This window comes from Osmia lignaria, chromosome 13 (genome assembly GCF_051020975.1).
Source record: "Osmia lignaria lignaria isolate PbOS001 chromosome 13, iyOsmLign1, whole genome shotgun sequence".
NCBI classification, from domain to species: domain Eukaryota; kingdom Metazoa; phylum Arthropoda; class Insecta; order Hymenoptera; family Megachilidae; genus Osmia; species Osmia lignaria.
In genome coordinates this window covers 6,821,305-6,841,040 of record NC_135044.1, presented here as the reverse complement: position 1 = coordinate 6,841,040, position 19,736 = coordinate 6,821,305, and the positions used below count along the sequence as shown (strand labels likewise).

Genomic DNA, 19,736 nt, shown 5'->3' with positions numbered 1-19,736 from the left:
ATTGAAGTTGACACAGGTGTGCTCTTGGGACCGAGCCGACCTACAATTTGATACGTGAAAGACTGTTCTAACCGAAGTTATTCCTACAATTCACTCAGTTTTATGGCTCGAAATTTGATGAAAAATTCACGATAAGAAACTATTCCCCCGTTGCTGACAATCAAATCGTTTGTAAGCTGACACTATCGCGAGGTAAACCAGTGGTATTTCCCTCGACTCCTGCAATGTAATATCGCTTTTGATACGACTTCGATACGTGTACAAATTTTGTGATATTACATATCGCTCTTTGTCAATGATAGTGGTACAACTCAAAGAATTTCCAAATTTTGATAGCCACCATCATTTCCATCGTCATGGTCTATTAAAATGATACCCTGATTTAATTATTTAACTAAAAAATTATATTGCGAACCAATTATGCATATAATATTCAAATTTGAAACTATTGAAAATTATGCAAAATTAACCCAGTAATAATATAAATTAGGAACTTAATGATACAATCTAATTATTGAAAATTATACAAAATTAATGCAATAATGTCACAAAGCTGACATTATTAAATTATAAATTGAAATTCGAATAGATAATTGTTTTATTAAAATTACACCAAATGGATATGAAATAATAATAGTTAATAATACACATTGTTAGCTCCGTCTAGCGTGTAAGAAGGAAAAGAATTTACGAGCGATATTTAGCGCGAATTACCCTTTTACGTGTACAAAGATGTTCTCATTACGGACATTAATTTCCTTATGGTCGTGGCGCGCCATAATGCCATCGGCGTTAATAAGCGCCGTGAAAAATGCATTAACTTAGCAAGCCCGGCTCTTTGCTCCGTGTTAACGTTATAAGTATCCGTTACTTTCATCGTTTCCTCTACCCTGCTCCCATAACGAACGAGATCATCTTCCGCTGCCAATTACATCGATAATCTGGTTATTATTAACTGCAAGAACGTGGCGCGGTACGTGTGTGCCAATCTCTGCTCGATAGCAAAGGATTCAATCACTCTACAATCTATGAAATTTGAGGAAAATCAAATCTTTTCTATCGTTCAGAAATTGTGAAATTTGAGAAAAATTCAATTCTATCCACGAAGCTATTTCTAATAATTTTCCTTACAATGATTATTATTTCTTTTTAATTTTTACGTTACCTTGACTATCATTAATACGATTAGATTTTATAATATAGGTTTTTAATCGAATTTCTTAATTTTTTATTTTATGACACGTAATGAAATTTCGAAAAATTGAAAAAGAGATACAAAATAAAAAAATCCGAAAATCCGACATCAAATTGGCCCTTGTATTTTTTTTTCGATTGATCGCGTGTGTCGGATTCATAAACGGACAGGGTACAATGGATGCAAGGAATGTTAACTGATGGTGATATTGTTACGTCGAAACAGTTGCGCCGATACGAAATCCGCGACCACAGCAAAGCGTGTCGCGAAAAGTAAAAATATCCGTGCGACCGATTCGATATATCGATCGAAGTGATCATCGTTTTAAATGGACGCGGTGAACGGTATTCAACGCACTTTGAAACGTTTTTAGAAATCACAAACGAATCACTGGCTTTTGCTTTTTTTGTTTTTCTTCCTTTATTTGTGTGCGCATAGGTGTGTACGCTTTCTCCTCTTCGGCTTTTGCCACCGGGTTCCCGGGGGATTTTTTGGCCCCGCACGCGACATCGATCCCGATCGACGCAGGCTTGCAGTTTTGGAAAGGGGATGAATTTAATTGTGCGAGAGCAAATCTTTTGCGGTTTCAGACTATGAAAGACAGATTGTTCTTGCGCTGAATGGAAGGTGAAATTTATTGGTTTGGAAATTAACGGGGAACAATTAAAGCAAATCAACTTTGCTCCGATTATTTCCGCACTGGATTAACAATTTAATATTACAATCTGCTTTAAATAAGCGTAGGTACTATTATTTCAATGGTATTGATTTAATCGAAACGAATACCAGAGGAAATGTTTATTATAAATTAATTCGCAATTCAATTCGTAAATGATATTTCCCAATTCAAGAAAATATATAGAGAGAAATTTGTACTGTTGGTAGAGTTTGCTGTCTCATTAAAGAAAAAAGCATTATCTTCAAGAGGATCTTCATCCCCATAGCCTAATTTTCTTTTTGATATGCAACGGAATCCGTTTATTATAATTGCTTTGAGAATTGCAATTTTTTATGAATTGCTGACAATATTAAACAGAGGATAATAAGCAAAATAATTAAGGATACCGGAGTTAAGTAGAAGATCGTGTATACTTCGTTATATTAAGCTCGTTTTCCTTTACCGTTTACAGGAAACGCGATTATAGAAACTCTATTGTTAAGAAATTCGTGAAAAAGAAAGGGAAGGAGAAAACGAGCTGATTTATCGGGTATCGCAGTAGTACGGTTTTATTCTCGCTAGTCAGCTAGCACGCTTCTCGTTCCTCCATGTATCGAGCTGCGTGCTAGGTGAAACGTGGCTGCTGGTTGCCTATATCAGCTTTGGAAAAGAGGGTGAGGGCCATGATATCGATGCTACGTGTTTAGAATCGCCCAAGTGCAAGCTCGCCGATCGCGAAGGTTTCGCGGTTTCGCATTCAACGTGTACCGATCACATGGTCGTTGCACTGGGAACATAAATGCTGAAAATAAGTACTACATTTCGTCGAACGATTGAGAACTAACGCTTGCAAGCAACTTTTTCATCAAATACCGAGCTTGAAAAAATAAAATTCACGCTTCAAGCTAATCATTTTGAAACGAAAAACGAAAAGAAATAAAATTTCAAACAACGGAGCTTAAAATTAATTTTTTTTTTAAAACAAATTCTTTTAGTTGATCTTTTCTACGTCGTTATTTGCACACGAATTCCAGGGAGGTCATCCGACTACCCCTCGAGGAGTCAGCTTAACCATGCTGCACTTAACGCAAATTCCGTTCTTACCCACCAACTTTAAACTCTGGGGTTTCCATAGACTTCCTATTACCTTCACTTGACCCCAAACCTTCGTTAATAAAGGACGTTTGCTAACCAACACCATGACCCGTGGTGTGGGAGTCGTTTTCATTTTCTTAATTTGAAACTATTTCTTTAGATATTAGAGTATCTAATAAAAGTATTTCTGATTAAATGAGTGGAAGAATTTCTAATACCATGGGTGTTAAATTCTAATGAAAATTCGAGACTGGCAGCCAAGAAATGAAAGAAAATTATGCAAATAAATTCCCAAATATTAATCCTACTCTCATAACCTACTGTCATTAACACTAGACAAAATAATTTCTTTTCCAACATTTTCTTTCCCCATCGCATTATTCGAAACGCTTTCCGTTTTCCGCTCGCGATATTTCGTATCCGGTCGTCTTTCGGTCAGTAGGGAATATCTGTTCGGGATTGCTTGCAGTATCGGAACGTAGGTGTTCCTAGAGAGGAGGTAGCATGACTGTTGAGAAACCACAGTCAGGATTTCGAAGATCCGACGAAAGGTCAGCGCCGAGTTCGAGAACAATATCGCCGTTTCTCAAAACCGCTTCCGCTAGCTGGCGAAATGGATTTCCGTGCACGCTGGGAAATCAAGCCAACGATTCGCTATTGGCTCGCGTTTTTATTCTTATCCGGTCCTCTGAAAAACTGTAACGACTTCGCCGCGGAACCAGCCAAGACCCATCGAAACGTCTATAGAAATTTTCACTACTATTATTTACATCGTAAGCTACGTGTAGCAATAGATAATATTTGAAGAAATAAATAAAAAGATCCTTATTTGATATAACAATAATTAATATCCTAATACAACTAGGAGCAATAATGCTTAACTATCCGAATCAGATCGTGCCTGTCAGAAGGATATCCGTTTCCAGATACGGTTCAATCTACAGGATACGGATTGTTGATGAACAATCAAACCAATAGACGATCAATAATTCAAACTGTATTGTTAGTTTGGAGAAGTTGGTGCGTAAACTGTAATCTATAATCAATATCAACAATCTCTGAACTTGTTATCTAAGAATAACGAATCCTTAATTACACCTTGAATAATATATGAAAAGAAATTAAATCAGATTTCCACTGACTTCTCATCGGATCTCGATACAACTAGGACTGGATTAAGATTTCTGAAGCCTGAGGCTATCAAACCTCGAAAAGTCCCCTGAGATAAATGAAGGAATTTTTAGCAATTGTTTAGAACGATTTCATTGTTGTATCTCGTTGAATGATATCGAGTTAATACTAGTGAAAAGATAATAGATATACCTTTTAAAGTGGTCTCTTCTAGTTGATAGTCTTTATACCATCCCGTTTGCGGAATTCGCAAATAAACCTTGGTTCGTTCCTTAAACGTACCATTAGGATCCATTAAGAAACGCGACGAGCACTTTGGAAGGTACATCTCGTGGGAAATTGCCATTTAAATTTCTCCATGGTGAATGAGGTTGAAAATAAAAAGGATGTCAGCTTCGCTAAATTTTAAAGGACGCTGTAAGCTGAATGGTTTGATACTGAAACACTTCCGTTGCACTCGATACGAATTTACAGATGAACTACACCCTTGAAAATTCTAAATTTTCCCTCTATTCATTAAAATATTAATGCATACAAATTTTTGTTCGACGTCTATTTGATATGAGAAGTGTTATCAGTTCCTCATATTAATATCATGATATATCTGCAGTCGGAAAATGTGTATTGCATCCAAATTGCAATCTAATTGATTTCACAATTACGAAAATTATTTCGTTGGAAATACGCGTTAGCCGATGAAAGATAATACATGGAAAATGTTCTCGATAACGATCAAACAGAAATTTATTCCTACAATGAAAATATTATTTGCTATATATTTAATAATCAATTTACCTAATTATAATTAACTTTTATCGATTCGCTCCTACTATTAAGAAGTCTCACTTGATGTTTTATTAAAGACACTTATTTTTCATTTTGAAATTTTACTTTTACCCTAATGTTAATTAAAATTAATTAATTAATTTGCTATGACTAAATATTTCTTCCAGTATAAATATATTTTCGAAACAGTTTTAATTACAAAGCATGGTTTTCCACGAATCATAAACTCTGAAATAATATACGAGTTTCATTGCTAATGAATACTGCGGTTTGAAGCTGGAATTATTATTTAAATTGATTTTGGGAAAAGTGAAATCTAATTATTTTGAAGTTGCAATAGAAAATTAAAATTACTGCCAAATGAATTTACTGTTAGAAAACTTTCAATTTGACAATCAGTATAAAGAAAAGATAATTTTTTGAATCGAACGAAGATTGTTCATCACGTTTGCAACATAACAACGAAACTAACTGAAGCTTCCGTTCATTTGCAGATTGGTGCGCTGAAGGAATACTTCCTGTTCGCCGACAAACGACTTCACAAACGATCCCTTTCCAACAGCGAGTCGCATCACAAGACGCTAAGAGATGAGCCGCGGGTAAGTTGAATGCATCTTTTGGTGTCGGACTCGCAAAGGCGAGCTCATCAAACTTTGCCAGCCTCTGGCACAGGTGCAAAATATAGAACCGACGTAATTTCACGGCGTCTGTCATCCTGCAACGCGCATTGTTTACCCCGACGTTCTAATTTTCTACTACTCCTTGCACGCTTTAATGCACGCTGCCTCCTCGCGACCACAGCCACGTGATTACACTAGCTACTGTTACAGTGGTTGATTTTGTTATGAAAAATTTTGTTACGAATTGCTAAAAAAGAATATAACAAATGCGATATATTTTGTATTATTATAAAAAATATTTGACACGTATTTTTGAAATATACCCAAAAATATTCATATCTTCTGCTTTGTATAATTTTTGTCAAATACAAAATGTAAAACATAGAAGAATCGTGCAGGAAATATCATAGCGAGAAACGAAGGATTCTAAGTTAATGAAAGACTCGGAATAGAATGAATTTTAAATTCTTACGTGACGTGGAATTATAATTCCCGCATATTTTATATGATGTTTTCATGCATATGGAATAACTTTTTCGTATGTACAGAATTCGTTATCCTGTCGTGTAATTTAGTTTCCGCGCGTTAGCTTGAAAAACACGACCCTTCGTTGCAAACAGGCACAAATTAATGGAACGTGTAAAGTAAAGTCTGCTAATCATCAAGGATACCAAACAATAAATAAATTCGGAAGGTTTACTATACGGATACCTTTTAATTATCGTTTCACACGAGGTATCGATTTCCGTGAAGCCCAATTAAGCCCATTTTGTACATCTACTAATCTACTGTAATTTATTTGAAAGATAGTTTAATTTTGTTTGACATTATCCCTGGTAATTCTTCTGATAAATTAGGCAATTGTTTAAATAGTATAAATAATATATTGTCTGGAATGGCCTAATTTGGTAGAGGTGTTTCGAAACCTACCATGCACGATAATGTACAATTACGGAACAACGACGAAATTCGATAAAGAAATATATAAAAATATTCTAAATCAAAGAATTGCCTTTCCAAGACAATAAACTATTTCCAAGATCGATACTTTTTTTATTTTAATAATAAAAAGGACACTTTGTTAGAAGATTGATTGAACCGAAGACAAGTGAAAGGTCTTTTAATTAAAGCTTTCATCGATTGTTCGATCGTTTTCGTCTCGAGCTCTTTCAACTGTAACTTGCTACGTTAGAACTACCCCATAAAAATAGCTTTAACAATGAAACTCAGCATGATCATTGAGAATGAACGTATCCAATTGGCGAGGGAGACTACGAGGAAAAAGGACACGGTAAAATATCAGCCTGTTTCCGGAGATAATATTGTGCTTGCACCATCTTTCCAGTCACGGACATTGTCTATTTCTCGCCGATAAAGCGTTTCGTCGACACCAATGAAACAGCCCTGAGAAGGTTTATTCGACAAATACCGAAGCCGTTTCAAGAACGGATACGTAACGCGTATTTACGACCAAACGATTGCTGGAATTCACATAAAATAATGAAGAAAACAGTAGTGTAACTAAGAGGGCTTAATAAATATTGGAGAATTTTCAAAAATGTTAGACAACGTTATTAAACTCGACTACTAATCAAATGTGAAAAGAATTTTTCGACCCCCTAATTGACAAGAAATTAAACAATACTTTTGCAAAATTAATTAATACCTTGTAAATTAAGGGTTGGGTATATTTAGTTATTGCTTCTGAAATTGAAATATAAACTCGAAAATTAAAATAATGACCCATCATCGCCAATATTTAATGCTAGGGGAATTTCTGATCTACGAAACATTGTTAGACCGTGATCCTGAATAATGAAAGGAGTGTATAATGTGGTCGCACACCAAAGAGGTGCATACAATCAGATTATACTGGGAGGTTATTACGTGGAATCTAATCAGATTTGCCGTCAAACAGCAAATCATTTAACGTCATTACAAGCTTGGCGTATAATAACTTTTGTCACACGGTGGGTAACCCTGACACGCACATGTCACCGCGCGCATTTTAAATTAGATACTTCGATTAATGGGATGCAATCGAACGCTTGTCGATCACCCTGACGTGTACGCAAATTTGTGGTAATTTTGCTTGATAAAGTAGGAACTTTGTTCCGCGGATGTTCCCTAATCACCAGAGTCCTGATTCTGTATGAAATAATATTTTTGGTTAATTTTGAAAAAATAATGTCATGCAACGTCACCCTTCTTTTTTCCAAAGGACAACATTTACAAAACGTAGTAATAAACTCGATGGCCATCAAGCTCTGACACGTAAATAAATAAATATTTAAATTACAGATTTGATTAGCATTGATTCGATGGAGCTCTGCTAATTGGGTTCCCCCTTTTTTCCCCCAAGTGGTGGTATACGAGCGTGACACTTATCGGCCCGGAACGCTAGTTAGCATAGGGATTTTGGAGACTGGCCAAAATTCAGGAGCCGTGAATTTCGGTGGCGAGGCTTTAACGTCGAATCGTCCGGCGATATGAATGAAACGATGACCGAGGCGTCACGCGTTCCACGCTCCGTCGAGTTAAAGCTCGACCACGAAAACGCTTCACGTTGATGGAACCGTTTACAAGGCGCCATACGGCCGGATCCGTATATTCTGCGAATTTTCGTCTGCTCGCCGCTGCACGCCTGCATATTCCATGATAAATCGTGCTGGCTGATTGCGCGTATGGGGAGGGGGTGGTTTAAAAAAAAAAAAAAAAAAATCCTGACCCGTGACCGCAAACATGTAAAATTTTTAATAATCCCACCCACCTACGGTCGCGCCCAAGCGGATACGTGAACGTGCATTATAAACAGCCTGCATTCGAGGAGGCATTATTTCCATTACAGACATTTGTTTATTTTACAATTGAAAAGCTCTGTTTGGAAAAAAATTTTTGGAAAAAGATTTTTCTGAAATTCTGAAATTGATTAATTGACTCACTGATTTAGAAATAATCAATGCCCAGCAGATTTTTTTCTCATCAAAATATGTACCTACTTTAGATTTCTATTCCATTATTTACCGTGTGGAAGCAATTTTGAATATGAACGAAACTGTGCCTGTAAATTAGCAACCCATCAAAGGCAAAGGAGTTACTACACTACTATCATTAGTTTCCGTTAAATGAAATGACTGAATAGCCTTTGATGTTATTTAAAATTATGCATTACCAAGGAACAGGTCAACAGCTTTGAGTACATTTCCATATTTCGGGCAATGATTATTAAACTAAATACATTTCAATTTCAATAAATTGCTCTTGGCCGGCTTCAAAGACAAAGTTATCAAACAATAATTAAGTTAGCTCGAAGTAATCAATTGTAAAACTTTTGGGGAAGGAAATATTGAATATTAAAATTGAATTTACAAAGTATAAAATTTCACGAGTAATAGCCTTTTAAGGATGATAAAACGATGTGTCAAATATTTTTCTCAAATATTCCAATAAATCAATTTCTTCAACTATTTATCCTGAAAATAAACAGGTAAAAGAAATACGCGTGTATGTTTCTTCTTTGGCAAAGTGCTTCGGAACTGTTTAGTTTCGAAATCCATGTAGGAAGATTGCTAAAGAGAAATCCGTTTGTGTTTTTCCAGGTGCGATGGTTCCAACAACAGCACGAAAAGAAACGCAAGAAGAGGGACTTTGTGCCCACCTCGTTCTCTTTCGCCGATTATCCGGCGTTTTTCGATGAATTTGGTCCACGTCCTAGGCAGACCACGTTCCATCGACAAAGGAATAGAGGCGTACCTCTTCAGAACCTGTTCACGGATCCGCTCTTTAAGGAACAGTGGTACCTGGTAAGTGGACCTCTCGATTTTGCTACCTTAGAACCGACCAAAACCAACTACGTGACGAGACTGCTACGTTCCTCGACGTAGCTGACTTTAACGACATCCGATAACAGCTATAACGTGTTCGAGATCTAGTTTCCTTTCATCTTAAGGCCGTTTCAATTTCTACTGATTTCGTCTCTACCTCGACACTTTAGATCGCTTTTAAATATTTAAATTATCGTATTAAAGAAAAAAAAAAACTTAGAATTTGATAGGGTAATTTCGGAAGAAATGGACCAATTTTCTTTAACGTTGGGGCTTTAACTTTTCTTAGGTAAAAAAGGCAATGACTATGAAATTCAACGGATGGTCCAAAAATTATGAAGGTTGTCCATCCCACCAGAAATTTACCAGCACCATATTGCAAAATAAAAAACAATCCAATCTAGCCTGCATTTATTAAAAAATATTTTGATAAATAAATCGGTACAAAAATCGCGGGTGCAATCATTCAGTTATTATATCGAGCCGGTGTAATCGAATATTTATGTTTGATTCGTAGATTTACGGGGATGAAACCACGACGTGAATAACGCATATGGATGAATCGAGTTCCATCCGTCAGTTTTGTAAAAAAAAAGAAAAAAATGACAAATATATCATTTGAATTATATCGAAAAGTTCCATTAGCATTGTCAAATAAATTTATCCATTTGACGGGTACAGATTTATCGTTATCGCTGCGTTTTGAATATGAAAGAATTGCAGGATATTTATGTCCGTGGCCATTAGAGAAGTTAATTAATTTCACGTATATCGAGATAAACACGATATATCATTTCTGCCTAAATTATTACCGAATTAGTTCCATTCGTATCGTTACACGCCTTTGAATTTAGACGGTGGATAATTGAATAAGGCGCGCCATACAAGGGAAATGGAACGTTTCGAAATTGTGAACCGTGAATTAACTCGCTGGAAATGAAAAAAAAAAAAAAAATAATAATATGGTCGGAGAAAGAAAACGAGATGAAAACGTTTTTCAGCTGGTTTTACACTTTTACGCAACACTGGTTACGTTTTAACGATGTTGGGAGTTTTATCTGTCAATTTTTAATTGCCTCAAATTCTACATGTACAAAAGTCATGATTTCTTTGTCGTGATAAGAAAAATATTATTAAACGCTGCGTTTATTTAACACGCTAGAAGTGAAAAGTTGGAGAGAAATTCACTGGATAAAAGAGATTTATTTTTATGAGGATTATATGGGATTCGCTTTAGCTTTTTCCTATTTTATATAAATAAAAGTTGTTATTTCCTTGTTAAATCGTACGAGTTGATAGGAGAATGTTATTAAATGTTGCATTCATTCAACAGTTCGAAATAAAAGAATGGGAGTAAAAATGAAAGCGTTTCATCTCACAATTGTGTGAGATTAATTCTTTCAACGGTCCTAAATTTTATCATTATTTCCTTGTTTCTAAATTCCAAGATTTTGCTAGATTAAAACAATATTTTTAATAATAAATCAGACGTATAGGAAATGTGTATTTAATTGCTCGATTAATCGGTTGTTAATCGCCTAAATCGCTGGATAATTATTGAATCCGATATTTATGGGAACGGGGTGGTTTCTACGGAAGGGCGTGTCCGATTTCGCGACGGAAATCCTGTTTTCGAATGAAAAACATCTGATCGTTAATACCGCCCTCGTATAGATCGTTGCCGCCGTTAATTCCAGAAATGACAAGAGCAGCGATCACCGTTAACTTGTACCGGAAACGATCGTTTTCGAGGCGACGCGTCGAGAATTATGAACGACGACGGATGAGAAAGGACGACTTTTGACCGTGTTCAAATTTCTCGTTCGTATCGACAAGAAACGAATCGTTCTTACTTTCTCACCGGAGAATAAATTAGCAGCGCCGAGAGAAGAGAATAGTGAAAAGACGAGGCAATAGTAGCCTCGGGTCAAAGCAGTACATCCATCAGCATTCGCGGATAAAATGGAGATATCAGGTCGTCCCATAACTAACGTCGAGTTGATAAAAGAAGATAATAGATAGTAGATCGTCGGTTAAAATTTTTTAAAGAAAAATTTCTCGAGCTTCTTCGAACTTATCTCGAAATCTTAACGTGATAAATACTACTACCACAAAATAAATATAATAGAGAAAGATTAATATCTAAAGAAATTTTAATAACGAAATACGTAAATTATTTTACTGAAAATGAAACATACCATTTTGTTGTCTGGTCCCAGAATGGCGGCGCTAAGGATGGCTTCGATATGAATCTTGGCCCGGCTTGGCAGAAGGGTTACACAGGCAAGGGTGTAGTCGTGTCGATCCTCGACGACGGCATACAAACGAATCATCCGGACTTGGCGTTAAATTACGATCACCAGGCCAGCACGGACATCAACGACAACGACAACGATCCGATGCCAAGGGACAACGGTGACAACAAGCATGGAACACGATGCGCTGGCGAGGTCGCAGCGGTTGCTTTCAACCAATATTGCGGTGTCGGGGTCGCCTATAATGCCAGCATAGGAGGTAAGAAATTATTACTTTTCGAATGAATTCCGATAGGGGTAAATATCTACAATTAGGGCCCAATTCTATGTGTTTTTGCCCCTCGAATCCAAAACTGTTGATAAAATTTGGGGGTCGCTTGTATTTTTTAAGGTACATAGGTTAGGTTATCAGAATAAATATAACTTACCTCATGGCAAAAACTTGACCAGTCAACAATAGTCTCCTTGAAAAGAATAACTTCAAAGTGTGAATTTAAACGAAAATTGTTAAAATTGACAAGTAAAATCAAGACAATTGCCCATTTTATTAGATGTTTTCTGATGATGCGTCCTCCGTGCTGTGCACTCTATGAACAGGAATTAGAACTAAGTAAGGAGACTATTCTTAACTGGTCAAGTTTCTTCCGCAAGATAAGTTATATTTTTTCTGGTAACCTAACTTAACAAAGTCATTAACTTTTGAAAATAATGATTTTTATCAATATTTACCACAATATCTTAGTAAATACAAGCGAATATCCCAATACTCCAAATTTTATCAGCAGTTTTGGATTCGGGGGGTAAAAATATAATACATAAAATTTACCTCTTTTCAATTGATTTCTCGTTGGGGCCTTAATTGTAGACATTTACTCTATAAATAATTGTTTTTGGTTTCACACTCTCGCGGTTTTGAAATTAAACTTCGCACGAATGAAAGGTTCTTTTTATTATAAACGACATTTCTCTTACCTTGTGTGATGAATTATGATCCTTCGAGGTGTTTGCGTAAAGTTCGAAGAACGAAGAGGGTGGCTGGTTTTGAAGATTGTCGTGTTTGGAAAGCTTCCTTCCTTTTAGACATCGCGTTGCTATAGATTCTTATTTGTGTCACTTGGAAGCCGAGTAAGCGTCTTTGAAACACGCGGAATAACGGAATTATTTTGGAACTTTTAACACTTTTTCGACAGAAATGTATCTTAAAACACTGAATATAAACTGTTATCGATTGAGATAATATTGGCAGGTTAGAAATTAAACTATTTACTTTGGAACACTATTTAACATGCGTCGACTCGCGGAACACTCAAGAACGAATGAAACTATTGCGGCGCTTCGATACGACTGCCGCCGTTTACCGTCCGAATGTTTATCCTTAGGGATTATCCCTATCGCGAACACAATAGCGACTCTGCCGGTTTCGCAGATAGCCTAAAGGCCCGGAAAAAATTTTTCTTTACATCCACGTATTGACATTCGTAAACTTAGGAATCTACGCCTGACGAGGTCGAAAACCGCCTCAGGTTGACATCATCTTACACTAACAATAAATTACATAAATAAATCAAAATAAAACGTATTCGTATCCAGGTTCAACAAATTAAAATTTCATTCACACGTTATACTGTGGTTCTGAAAGTAATTTAATTTTTAACAGAATATCTGTGGAACGTTCAATTAATTCCATTAGATAAATATCATAATAGAATATTGCATTACCAAATTGATCCATCGTACAAATATTATAATTACACATTAATGTATTAAATTTGGTGGCAAATTGAACATTCCGTAATTATAATGTTACTACTCATAAATAAACGATGCAAACCATTCCAGCAAGCATTTTCATATTTTTCAATTTGCTAAAATTGATTTTTTAATTATAACTTTCTGCTCAACTCTGGAATACGTAATAACGAGTAAATCCCAGGACCGGAGAGATTAATAGTGTTCATTATTCAACGCTGCGGATTGAATTAACCAGTCATTCTTTCGTACTCTGTTATAGTTAGAGTTAATATCGTTTTAACCTCGGTTCGTTACCTTTGATTAATTAATTCAGTATTAAAATCAATAATACACGCAAAACTGTGCAAATTCTTGTTCTTAAAAAGAATAATGCGAGCTATCCTTTTTTCTCCCTTCTATAAAATCACAGAAAATATATCACAAATAAAAGAGTAATCAACACCGAACGAACCACGTGAGAATTCGTTTCAGAACCACTAACACTTCCATTAACTTCAATAAATTCTATTCTCCGCTCGATTTCATTTACTTTGTTTAATTACATCCCAACAATTTCATCGTCCAGCCTCGATGTTCATCTTTTTCTTTTTACCTCGCCATAACAATTACCGAGGTGTCACTCGTTTCATGCATCGTCCTCTTTCCTCGTCTCTGCCGATTACAAGTCTCTTTACGTCGTGGGAATATCGAGTTCCGATAATATTGTCGGCTGGTTTCCATTAAAATGCATGACAACAATCCCTGTTCGATTTAACGCGTTCGGAATAGCGTCATACCTCGGCATCGAAGCGACGCGTTTTCTACGATAAAATTCATTGGCTCGACTGCGATCAACGGTGAAAAACAGATGACAATGGGTGCGGGAGAAATTTTAATGAAAATAGGGTGGATCGCGGCAACGAGACGGGGATAGGCGGCATTAGCAAGGGGGGGGTTGCTAGAAAATTTTCGGGGAAAATCTTGCGGTTCCCACGAGGGGTAACGAGAAGGAAAGCTATCTGACACACATACCATCCGTGTTCTCAGGCGTGCGAATGCTCGATGGCCCGGTAAACGATGCTGTCGAAGCCAGAGCACTCGGATTGAATCCTGATCACATCGATATATACAGTGCATCCTGGGGCCCCGAGGACGATGGGAAAACCGTCGATGGTCCTGGCCCTCTTGCCAGGAGGGCGTTTATTTATGGCGTAACCAGCGTAAGTTATACACCTTTGCTTTCTTTTATTGCTTCAACCAAGGGGCGTGCATCAAGGCAATCTGCAGGTGTCACGGGATACAATGGATCTCAAGCAAATCGGCTTGGGATCAATTTAAATCCATACTTGGTGAATGTGTTAAAATCAATAGGTATGGTATTTTCATTTGTTTATATCTTATAACGTATCGCATCAACCCTTTGCGCTCCAAGCTTTTCTCTCACGAGTTTATGCAGAAAATATAAACGACTTTCACGTCCATCGTTGATTCCTTTATAACGCGTTACACTGTCCGGCAAACTTTCATTAGGATCAAGTCGTTCTTAATCAGCAAGGTTTAACTTGCCCCTAAAATTGAAGCGCAAACACCGTCAAGTGTGCCGGGTAGCGCTTTAACGGGGACCACTTGAAAGCACTAACGATTTCCAAACGTACAGGGTCGCAAAGGCAAAGGATCGATCTTCGTGTGGGCATCGGGCAACGGTGGCCGTCACACGGACTCTTGCAACTGCGACGGCTATACAAACAGTATTTTCACCTTGTCCATATCGAGCGCGACCCAGGGCGGTTACAAGCCCTGGTATCTCGAGGAATGTAGCTCGACGTTAGCCTCCACTTACTCGTCCGGCACGCCCGGCAACGACAAGAGCGTCGCGACGGTGGATATGGACGCGAAACTAAGGCCAGATCATATTTGCACGGTCGAACACACGGGAACATCGGCATCGGCACCGTTGGCAGCCGGTATTGCCGCCCTCGCCCTCGAAGCTAATCCGAGCCTCACGTGGAGAGACATGCAGTACCTGGTGGTGCTTACATCCAGGTCGATACCACTCGAGAAGGAACCTGGCTGGATACTGAACGGTGTAAAGAGAAAGGTCTCCCACAAATTCGGTTATGGCCTCATGGATGCCGGCGCTATGGTTAGCCTGGCCGAACAATGGACCAACGTGCCGCCTCAACATATCTGCAAGTCCGATGAGATCAACGAGGAGAGACGTATCGACCCGACCTACGGTTACACGCTAAGCGTCTCCATGGACGTTAGCGGCTGTGCTGGCTCCTTGAACGAGGTTCGCTTCCTCGAGCACGTGCAGTGTAAGGTAAGAGGGTGTTCATTCTAATGAAGTGGTTAACAGACTGACTGGCACACCCTGCAAAATAGAATTTTCATTATTATAAGATTAGAAGGATCAAATATTTAGCAGTATTATTGATCAGAGCTGTAGAGTATCTGTTTATCTCGATAATAAATATTTTTTAATCAAATTAGTTTGAGTGTTGGAAAGGTTTTCTGGGTATTTTCTTTCTCGAAGAGATAGACGATTGAAACGTCAAACATTTTTCAAACAGGTTTCATTAAGGTTCTTCCCTCGAGGAAATCTGCGATTGCTGTTGACATCTCCGATGGGTACCACGTCGACTTTACTGTTCGAAAGGCCACGGGACGTTCTTAGCTCGAGTTTCGACGACTGGCCTTTCCTCAGCGTCCACTTCTGGGGTGAAAAGGCGGATGGTCGGTGGACTCTGCAGATCATTAACGCCGGTAACCGGCACGTCAATTCCCCAGGTAAGTAGTTTTAATATCTTTTCTCACTTGTCCAAGCAGATTTGACAAGAGAAATACTACTTAACACTTTGTTAAATAATTAATGGTTATCCAATTGTGACCTAAGTTAATAAGATTAATTTTGCTAATTTGTTATAAATGTAAAATTGTTTCTCTGTAAGTAATTAATAATTAACTAATTGAAACTGAATTTTGTACGCTGACTAATTAAGTCCTTGTACTGAAAATGGTTATTAACAAATTAACATTGATTGCCATTATATATATATATGAATTATTATACAAATAACACTTTGTCGATGAATGGGGTTATAGGATTTTACCGGGATATTGAATTATTAATCCTACATTATTAACCCTGTCTATTTTGTACAGTTCTAATGGTCTTCCGTACCTCCATTTTGGACATTTTTATTTAATTTGATATTTATTTTTTCAGATACCTGATTATTTGAAAATCCAGAAACCGAAGCTGCCAGAAAAACCAATAGTGATTAAAGAAGTTTATACTTGGTCTGACTTGTCGTTTACCTTAATCACTGCGGAGCAGTGCAGAAAAGATTTATTTGCTTCACTTTAGAATTCAGTTCCCGTCCTGCGCTCTTTAATAACAATTTAAACTTCCAGCTGTAGTTTTATTACACTTTCAAGTTTATAAAAATCCTAATATTATATTAATTTATTCTCTATAATAATAATCTAGCCAACTTATAATCTGTGGTAATCAACAGTACTGATTCGACCTTGTATTTTTTTTTTCACACTCCAAATATTTATATCCCACCCCCACCTCCACCCTCGAAAAGAAAGGAAAATGCTATAACTGACCAATTCGATTGACAAAGTGTTTCAAAAATAAAAGACAGAATCTGAAAAAATCTGAAATTATTTCTATCATTTGTTGTTCCAGGAATCTTAAAGAAGTGGCAGCTGATATTTTACGGAACTGCAGCCAACCCGATCCGGATACGGACACGTCAATTTAACCCGGTACAAGCCCATTCTTCGTACGCCTCCGTGCATTATCCATATCCTGTAGACGATGATCCATCGGGCCATCGCGGCGACGTCGACTTCTTTCCTTCGTCTACCTTTCAGGGCTACCAGGGCCCGTACGTTGGTTCCGCCTCCAACATCCAAGCATCGGTGGCCACGTTGGATGGTTCATCGGCGCCTATCCTGACCAATCGTCTACCTGGGGACACGTCCTCGTCTTACGACTCGCCCTCGTCCTTGTCCCAAGTCGGGGACGAGTCATTGGACACCACTAGAAAGATCCTTCACGACTGTGATCCTCAATGCGATTCTCAGGGCTGCTATGGGAAAGGACCCACCCAGTGTGTTGCGTGTAAAAATTATCGTCTCGACAAGTAAGTGATCGTTTTAGAAATTCTGGCTGTGGAAAGTAGCTTGGGAAAGGGAGCATGGAACAGAGGTAATCCTACACGGGATGTCCTGGCACGATCAATTTTTGTACCAAATGGGAGACCCTCCTGCATATTAATTTCGAAAGCTACTATTTTTTGGTAATTATTATTTTTTCTTTTTTTTTAAATAAAAGTACGTAGTATTTTGTTTTAAAAAATTGCTACGAAAGCCTTGAAATTTGTCTCTTGCACCATTTATTTCGTTCCACGGTTTATTGCACCCTCTGCACATCCATCGTGTCTCGCAAACGTTTGGAACAAACTGTTATTCGGAGTGATACTTTTTATGTAAAAGTACGACATTGAATTTCGAATTTTCTCGATACAAATGGTAAAAACAAGTTCGCTACTCTTTCTCGTGAAATCGAAATCGAATGAAAGGATTAATTTCTACGATGGTTAATACTCAGCGTTATTAGAGACAATAATTGCTGAATGTTATAAAAATTTTTTTAATCAGGTAGAACGAGTACTAACTCGTTCAATTTTCTACGCTATCGGGGGATGGAAGTTTAAAATAAAAATGTTCGTTCAGCAAGATTAAAGTAACTTTGTATTCGCATCGTAATTACGTTGTGCTCTGTAACGTAGATTCATTGTGCATTCATGAAAAATGAAACTTCTTCTGGTGCAGAAAGTGCAGCTATTCTTTCTAACTTTTTCACTAACAGAATCGATCGCTCTATAATTACTAACATAACTTTTAATAACTGCACCATATAAATTTCAATTTTAAGTAGCTCTATGTTTTGCAAAAAGCTCCCTTACTAAAATAGAACACCGTCTAATCGATAATAGAAAATTTATGTCTCACCTTACACACGATGTACGCAGTCAACGAACCGTAAGGGTGCAATTAACGAACTGCTAAACGAAAATTCATTAATCGATCAAATAAAATCGCGAAGGAACGTTTGCTTGGAAAATAAAAAATTGCAGCACATGCGTGAGTCGATGCCCACCGAGGAGTTTTCCAAACCAGGGTGGCGTTTGTTGGCCTTGTCACGAGTCCTGCGAAATTTGTGCCGGGGCTGGTCAGGATTCTTGCCTTTCCTGTGCACCTGCTCATCTTCGGGTCACCGACCTGGCTGTTTGCCTGCAACAATGCCCCGAAGGATATTACGAGAGTGAGTACCATCGCTTTCGTTAACGATTCGAAAACATTTAATTTGTTTGGAACGAAAATATTTGGACGTTTTCAGATACCGAGAACGGTACCTGTGTACCTTGCGAGGCGAACTGTGCCAGTTGCCAGGATAGGCCGGATAAATGTACCAGTTGCGAGCATCACCTGGTTATGTACGAAAACAAGTGTTACGCGGCGTGTCCTCTGTATACCTACGAGACTCAAGATTACAACTGTGCACCGTGTCATTCTACCTGCGAAACTTGCAACGGCACCGCTGAAAATCACTGCATCTCGTGTCGACCGAGCTTGTTTTCTCTGAACGGTATGTACATACACTCATCTACGCGATAATCCATAAAAATGATATACTGTTGTAACTGATAGCCTAGAAATCCTTTATTTAGATGCTAAAGTGTTCAGATCTTAAATTTTATTTATTAAGATAAGGAAGTGATATATTGCAACACGAATAAACCAGTTGGAGGATGACCAGGGGGTGGGAATAAAATTCCTGAAGAAAAATAAATTTCTTTTTTTATAAATTGCAGGCACCTGTCGAGCGTCTTGTCCAGCTGGCTACAGTGCAGACAAGAAGCGTCGAGAATGCGTGCCATGCCCCCCAGGATGTGCCACGTGTGCCACGGCAACCTGCACGAGCTGCATCGACGGATGGACCTTGAACAAAGAGGATCTGTGTGCTCCAGAACACTACGATCGTTGCGATACCTCTGAATATTTCGACAACGGACACTGTACGACGTGCCATACCTCGTGCAAGACATGCGCCGGACCTGCGGAGACCGACTGCATATCCTGTCAAAATTCGTTGCTTCTTCAAGGAAAGCGATGCGTCTACCAGTGCGACGATGGCTACTACTCCATGGCACAGCCTTCGAGGCCAATCTGCGTACCTTGTTTACATACCTGCAAAACATGCGTGTCCCGGTTGAACTGCACCGCCTGCCAGGATGGCCTGCAACTGCAAAGTGGAGAATGCAGGTCTTCTTGCGCTCAAGGGTGAGCTTCCAAACACTTATCAGTTTTTTTGTCTGCAGAAGTTGTTGCAGAGTTGGGAAGAGATTATATACACAGCCT

The 19,736-nt window shown here is 38.0% G+C and overlaps 1 protein-coding gene and 1 long non-coding RNA gene across 3 annotated transcripts in view; one reads left to right on the top strand and one right to left on the bottom strand.

Annotated features, from left to right (window-relative positions):
• Positions 1–11,649, bottom strand: part of LOC143306016 (uncharacterized) — a 66,919-nt gene extending 55,270 nt beyond the window's left edge. The window contains exon 1 of the long non-coding RNA XR_013063284.1: positions 11,508–11,649. This is a non-coding gene — a long non-coding RNA (uncharacterized LOC143306016). The remainder of the gene's footprint in view (positions 1–11,507) is intronic.
• The window catches only part of Fur2 (furin-like protease 2), a 210,733-nt gene that overhangs the window by 188,344 nt on the left and 2,653 nt on the right, over positions 1–19,736 (top strand). Inside the window, exons 3-13 of one of the 2 annotated variants that reach the window (XM_034319968.2) lie at positions 5,360–5,464; positions 9,085–9,288; positions 11,529–11,823; positions 14,343–14,515; positions 14,953–15,618; positions 15,869–16,085; positions 16,996–17,075; positions 17,184–17,455; positions 18,452–18,639; positions 18,715–18,963; positions 19,190–19,658. In XM_034319968.2, the coding sequence (XP_034175859.1) occupies positions 5,360–5,464; positions 9,085–9,288; positions 11,529–11,823; positions 14,343–14,515; positions 14,953–15,618; positions 15,869–16,085; positions 16,996–17,075; positions 17,184–17,455; positions 18,452–18,639; positions 18,715–18,963; positions 19,190–19,658 (2,918 nt within the window). Of the gene's footprint in view, positions 1–5,359; positions 5,465–9,084; positions 9,289–11,528; positions 11,824–14,342; positions 14,516–14,952; positions 15,619–15,868; positions 16,086–16,995; positions 17,456–18,451; positions 18,640–18,714; positions 18,964–19,189; positions 19,659–19,736 lie in introns of both variants that reach the window. The other variant, XM_034319967.2, reaches the window with a different exon arrangement.